The 6525-nt window shown below is 38.1% G+C and overlaps 1 protein-coding gene across 1 annotated transcript; it reads left to right on the forward strand.

Moving 5' to 3' along the window:
• Positions 1-4774: 4774 nt before the first annotated feature.
• SMIM10L1 (small integral membrane protein 10 like 1) lies at positions 4775-6122 on the forward strand. Its single transcript, XM_081309396.1, has one exon. It carries the CDS (start codon positions 4988-4990, stop codon positions 5249-5251), a length of 264 nt encoding a protein of 87 aa, XP_081165522.1. The 5' UTR covers positions 4775-4987; the 3' UTR covers positions 5252-6122.
• The last annotated feature ends 403 nt before the right edge of the window (positions 6123-6525 follow it).

Below are 6525 nucleotides of genomic sequence, written 5' to 3' on the forward strand. Positions count from 1 at the left end.
TCATGCAGGATTCAAAGTACAGATTAAGTAGACCTTGCTTCCCTGTGTTCTAGATTTCTGTTGCTGCTAGAAAAATTTTACAGAAGTTTAATAACAAATACCACAAACTAATTATCTTACAGTACTATAATCAGAAGTCTGACAAAGGTTTCACAGAGGATTTCACAGTCTGAAAAAAGGGTTTAAAATCAAGTGGTTGACAGGGTTTTATTGATTTCTGGAAACTCAAGGAGAGAATCCATTTCCTTTTCATTCCCAGCTCCTAGAAATCACTTCCAGCCTGTAGCTTTTGGCTCCCTTTGTCCATCCTCAAAATCAAAATCAGAAATCTTTTCTCTCTCTCTCTCTCTCTCTCTCTCTCTCTCTCTCTCTCTCTCTCTCTCACACACACACACACACACACACACACACACAGACACACATTTAACTAAGACAGTCTACATTTAAGGTCTCATGTGATTAGATTGGATCCACCTACATAATCCAGGACATCTCCCATCCCAAGGTGCATACCCTTGATCACATTTGCAATGTTCCTATGCCATATAAATCAACATATTAACAGGTCCCAGGAATTAGGACATGAACATCTTTATTATGTACTACAAAGAGGCTTTCTTGGTTATCCTGCCCTATTCCCAATGTTTAGGAAACCTGGTAGAAGCCCAGAGAAAAGAGCTGGTATTTACAAATATCTGAAGTTCCCAAGGATTCAAAACTGTCCCACTAACCTACACTCAACCACCGTAAGAACTGTTAAAACTTCAGCCTATGTTTATGGCAAGAATCTCTTCTTTTTGAAGATAAAAACAGTTCACATAGTTTACCTGGAAGGGCTAGTCATCTTTCAGAATTCAATTTATCTGCTTACTTGCAACCTCAACTCTAAAAACCACAAAATAAATTATGACTTTTTAGCCAGTTTATTTTCCTTGTAATAGTAGAAAAAAACATTTTCTCATGGTTTTCTATTCCCCAGAAGAAAGCAGGATTCTCAAAAAACATGTATTAATACATATAGATATAGATATAGATATAGATATCATATTCTTCAACATGAAATTTTGCAAACTTGCTACTTTTTAAATTTTTTTCAGTAAAAGATTCAGAGATAAGTGATTTTATGGAAAGCATTTCCAAAGTGATTTTATGGAAAGCATCTCCAGCTGTTGTAACTAAAACAGAATACATCTTAATAATTTGAGAATTACTAAGTATGTTCCAATTCTGATATTGAAAAGAGAGATGAGGCAGGGGGAGAATAGAGAAGAAAGTCTTCCTGGAAATGACTATATGTTTAGTTATGAGCATATTCTAGTGAGAATTACAATGATTCAAAACTATACAACATATTAAAGACATAACAAACCAGAAGTCTGGGTGAATACCTATAGTCCCAGCTACTTGGGAGACTAAGGCACAAGGATCACTTGAACCCAGGAGTTCATGGCTTGCCTGGACAACAGAAAAGGACCATTTCAAAAAAATAAATATTAATATAAATAAAGCAATTGCAAAAAAAAAAAGAGTGGCTGTTCTTATAAGGACTTCTACTTTGTTTCTCTTTTCCTAGAACAAAAAAAATGGGGCAGGTATTTACAGGGGTTTTGTGGAGCCATAATATTTATGGTAGAGTTTAATTTTCCACAGCATTATCAATGAGGCTCTTCTCATCTCAACATGCTCTTCCCTAGAATCAGAATCAATGAAGTGACCAGAAAGGTAGAAGATAGCTACTATCTCCAAAGGCATCACACTCAGCTGGATTTTTACAATAAAGTAAATCAGGTTTGCAATAAATATTTAAAAATAAAAGGAAACAAGAGAAACTATAGCTTTTATGATTTCATATGTCTCTCTTTTCACTTCTTACCAATGACCAGTCTCCATAAAACACTTTTTATTTTTTTATACCCAATATGAATGGTAATAAACCAAAGACTCCATTAAAATCATAATGATCATATGATTAATTCTACACTTCATCCAGAGGAAAATGGTTGAGAAAATTAGCCATATTGAACTCAAAAACAATTATTAGGTAGAGAGCAACCAGAAGGTTGAATGATTGATCAGTGTCCAAAGAAAACATTATAAGGTTGTTATGAGCAAAGTTAATGGTATGGTGTGAACACAAGTATACAAATTTACATACTATTAAACACAGCTGACAAATTCTGGAGATGACTAAACTTATGAAAAGCCTAAAAAGAGATCTTTATGCCTGAAATAGTCAATGCAGTCAACCAGTATCATCAAGCCATTTCCAAACATACCCATCATGATTTCTCTTAATACCATCATTAGCAAAATATCCTTCCTTACAACTAGTATACAAAGAGAAAATCTTAATCTCTGATGTTTTAACTGATAGTCTACTTCAGTATGATACATCTGCGCTTAATTTTACTCATGATCCAGAAACTGACCAGTGTGCTATGAAACATAATCATCGTTACCAACCTGATACGATTTTCCTCTGAGAATTTTACTAAACCAATGTAACAGTCTCAACTAAACCTCAAAGTGTCCATGTCCAAAGACTGAATTGTTGAACTTTATTTGTTAGCATGCAAATAGTTTTTCTCTTGCCTTTAGGCTTGGATCATTTGGATCCAATCCTTGCATTCTGAACGCATTCCTTATAAAACAGAGCACTTATATGGCAAATCCTTTTTAAAAATGAGAATCTGTGAATATGATACTATGCAGACTCACTGCAGCTTATATTAAAATTTTTCCAAAGGATCATCAAGCTAAATTAGCCATTAAAAAATATTAAAGCTGGGGTGCAGAGTTAAAAAATAAGGGAATAAAACTAGAAAAGGCCAAGTGAAGTATCATTCAGTTAAATGGTTTAAGACATGCATTATTGTTGATAGCTTGATTATGTATCTATTGGCAAGAAGCATAGATTAGTCTTCAAGTTTAAAATTCAAGGAACAGAATTAAAAAATACAACCATCTAGGGCTGGGGCTGGGGCTGGGACTGAGTGGAAGGGTGCTTGCCTGGCATACATGAGGCCCTGGGTTCAATCCTCAGCATCACTTAAAAATAAAGATATTGTGTCCACCTACAAATAAATACTTTAACACACACACACACACACACACACACACACACACACCATCTAAAATATTGGTCCTGAGATGGGTATAGTGGTGCACAACTATAATCTCAGTAACTCAGGAGGCTGAGGCAGGAGAATTACAAGTTCTAGGCAAGCAACTTATATAGCGACCCTGTCTCAAAATAAAAATAAATAATAAAATTTGTTAAAGGACTGGGGATGTGGCTCAGTGGGTTAAGCACCTCAGGTTCCATCCTCAGTACCAAAAAGAAATATATATATATACTGTCAGGAGGATACTTAATAGAAATCCTTCATCAGCTTCAGAGCATTAAGGGGTAGGATTTGGAGCTTTAAATTGGTCTTCTTTGCCTATCCCTTCCCATTGGACTAGGCATTCAACCTTGCCATTTAATCAGTGGGTTGCTGCTATATTTCCCATGCAGTAAGGATGGAAAACAGTATTCTCATAGTTAACCAGAGCTGAGCTGTGAGGTCTGTGAGTACAAAGAAGAATGATAACACATAATTTTTACATAGCTGGAAATAGAAAGCCAGGGACAAAATGACTTCTGTAATCCTGAATGCTAAATGGCTCTATGGTATTTCAATTTTCAAAGAGAACTGCACCTTTGTAGTAAAACTATACATATTTTCTCAGTTATCAGAGTTGTCATTCATTTTACACTGGGGCTGGGGCTGGGACTGAGTGGTAGGGTGCTTGCCTAGCACACATGAGGCCCTGGGTTCAATCCTCTGCATCACATAAAAATAAAGGTATTGTGTCCACCTACCAGTATTTTAGAGGCTGTCATAAGCAGTTCCTTTATTTGCTGTTTAATGCTGGGGTTGTATTGGTACAAACTAGCAAAAGAAGAAATTGTGGCTGTGGACACACAATTAAATTGTACGAATTTCACAAAGGCATGTTACTATTAGCAGGACAATAGAAGCAGAAATACTCCAGCTTACAGTAATTATGCTTTGAATAGCTTACTATAGATTTGCTGAACAGAGAAATGACTTTTGAAACTACATTGTAATCTGAAGGTTATGATCAAAAATTAGACCTTTGCATAATCCCTGCAGAGGTTATGTCTGATGAAAAGTGCAATGATTTCTAGTCAAAACTAGAAAATGATTAGTGAAGGTAATGAATTGTACATCATTTAGATACAAGAAAAGCATTGTCTATGGGACACCCATTATGATGTTACTCTAAGGGTATTAAGGACATGGAAGTAGATGTTTGTAATATTCCAAGCCTTGACTCCACTCCAGGTTTCACAATGCATCTCCATTAAAAAAATTAGTGGAAATGACGTTATATATATGCTCTGGGAAAAAAATTCATAGATGTTACTTACTATTATTACCTTTTTTCTTAAAATAACTGATTGTTGCTTGCAACCTAGTCTTAATACATAGGAAAACTCATAGTCCAAGGTTGTGACTTTACACTATAAAAGTATTTATTATAAAAAAGTATTTATTATAAAAGTATTTATTTGTAGTGATATGCCTGTACTAGTTTAGGTAAGGAGATCCATCTTGCCCTAATTATAAAATCGAAAGGGTAAGATCTCAGATCACAGCAAACCCTAATTTGAGCCATCTTTGGCCCTTACAAACTGCGTGCTCTTGGGAAAATCATGTAACTTCACTTTAAAGTGGAAATAATGACTGCGGCTGTGCGTACTCGTTACATAACACATCCTGTTGCCGATCTTTTACTAGGTATGCTCTAAATGGTAAATACCACTAGGAGAGGCAGACAGGAAGGGGCGGAGCGCCCGCCGGCCCAGCACCGCACCGGAGCTAGCGACCGCTGCGGGAGGCGCGGGTGAGCCCGGCGGCCGCTTTGCTATCCCGGCCCTTTGGTCCTGGCCGTTGCTCCGGGGCCGGCAGAGCCTTCGATGAACCTCGGTTCCAGGCGCTGGGCAGGCAGCGATATTGGGTCCATGGCTCCAGCGATGACTCCGGTGGCGGCTCCGTTATCCCTGGCTGTCAAGGCCCGAAACCCGGCGGCAGCCCCCACCTCCTATGGGGTCTTCTGCAAGGGGCTCTCTCGCACCCTGCTCGCCTTCTTCGAGCTGGCCTGGCAGCTACGGATGAACTTCCCGTATTTCTACATCGCAGGCTCGGTGATCCTCAACATCCGCTTGCAGGTACACATTTAGAAAAGTGACTAAGCTGCCGGCCTTGGGCGGCTAGCATGATGGCCGACTCCCAGGCATCCCCGGGACTTAGTGAACCGGCGAGCGAGGAGCTCGGAGTTCTCGCGAGGGGGCCCGGACGCACTCCGCGCCTGAGCTCTGCGCTCCTAGCGCTCCCTGGACCGTGGCGGGACCCCTGCTGGGACCAAAAAGAGGCCATAGGGGAGTCCGGGAACTGAGACCTTCGGCTAAAACCCTCCAAAATCAGAAACTTTGTATTCTTAAACTCCGATCGAATTCCAGGATATAACAGAAGGGCACAGAATATATTATTAAAAAGGAAGACCGAATTTTTCAGGAAAAAAAAAATTGTGCAACAAATTCATGGCCTGAGTGAAAATTAAGAAATCAGTAAACTTAGGGAATACCGGTGTGGATTGTTAGCAAGACGCTGAAGAAAAAGCCGATGGTATTAAGGATATGAAGTGGAATGCATATGTTTTTTCATCCTACGTGAAGGACAAAGCAAAACTGTACAGGAAAAACATCCTCCAAACACTAAATGTGAAATGCTGCACGATTTTGAACAAATGGTGGAAGCGTGAGAAAATGCATTCTGTTTTAATGTCCCTGTGAGCAGCATTGAGATCACGATCTTTGCAAGAAGGAAATCCAAACAGCATAAAACTTGGCTATTCATTGAATAATATTTTACCATCATAATGCAAATTCTGTGTGTGGTTTTTCCCCTTTTAAGGAAATATTTAATTATGGTTACAGAATAGAATGTGAAAGTCATTAGTCTTGATGTAAAAATACAAATGGGAATGTTGTAGGAGGGAGGAACACATAATTGGAATGGTTTCGTGTTCTAATAAAGTGGAGAGTTGAGAGACACAGTCTGTTGTGAAGGGAAAAGAAGATATTTTGTTACTTACAAGGTAGCCATGGTTTCTAAACTAGAAATATAACTATTAAAAGTGGGAAGGTGGGAGGCAAGAACAGCATGAAGTCAACAGGAAATCCTGAAGATGGAGAGTTCAGGTATGACTCCTCAAAAAGAAAAATTGATAAGGGTACCTGGTGTATTTGAATGTAGACTAGGAATTTTTCAAAGAGGCTGGGATGAATTATTAGTCTGCAGCCTTTTCAAAATTCAGAAAACAAAACTAATAAATCCAAGGAAAAATGAAAAGTTATAAAAAAATATATTGCAACTGAATATTAGTCATGTAAATTCACTTATAGATATTGACTACTAGTTTAGCAAATGATTATATAGCATTTGAGAAAATGGA

Source organism: Spermophilus citellus (genome assembly GCF_964194105.1).
Source record: "Spermophilus citellus genome assembly, chromosome: 10".
Lineage (NCBI taxonomy): Eukaryota > Metazoa > Chordata > Mammalia > Rodentia > Sciuridae > Spermophilus > Spermophilus citellus.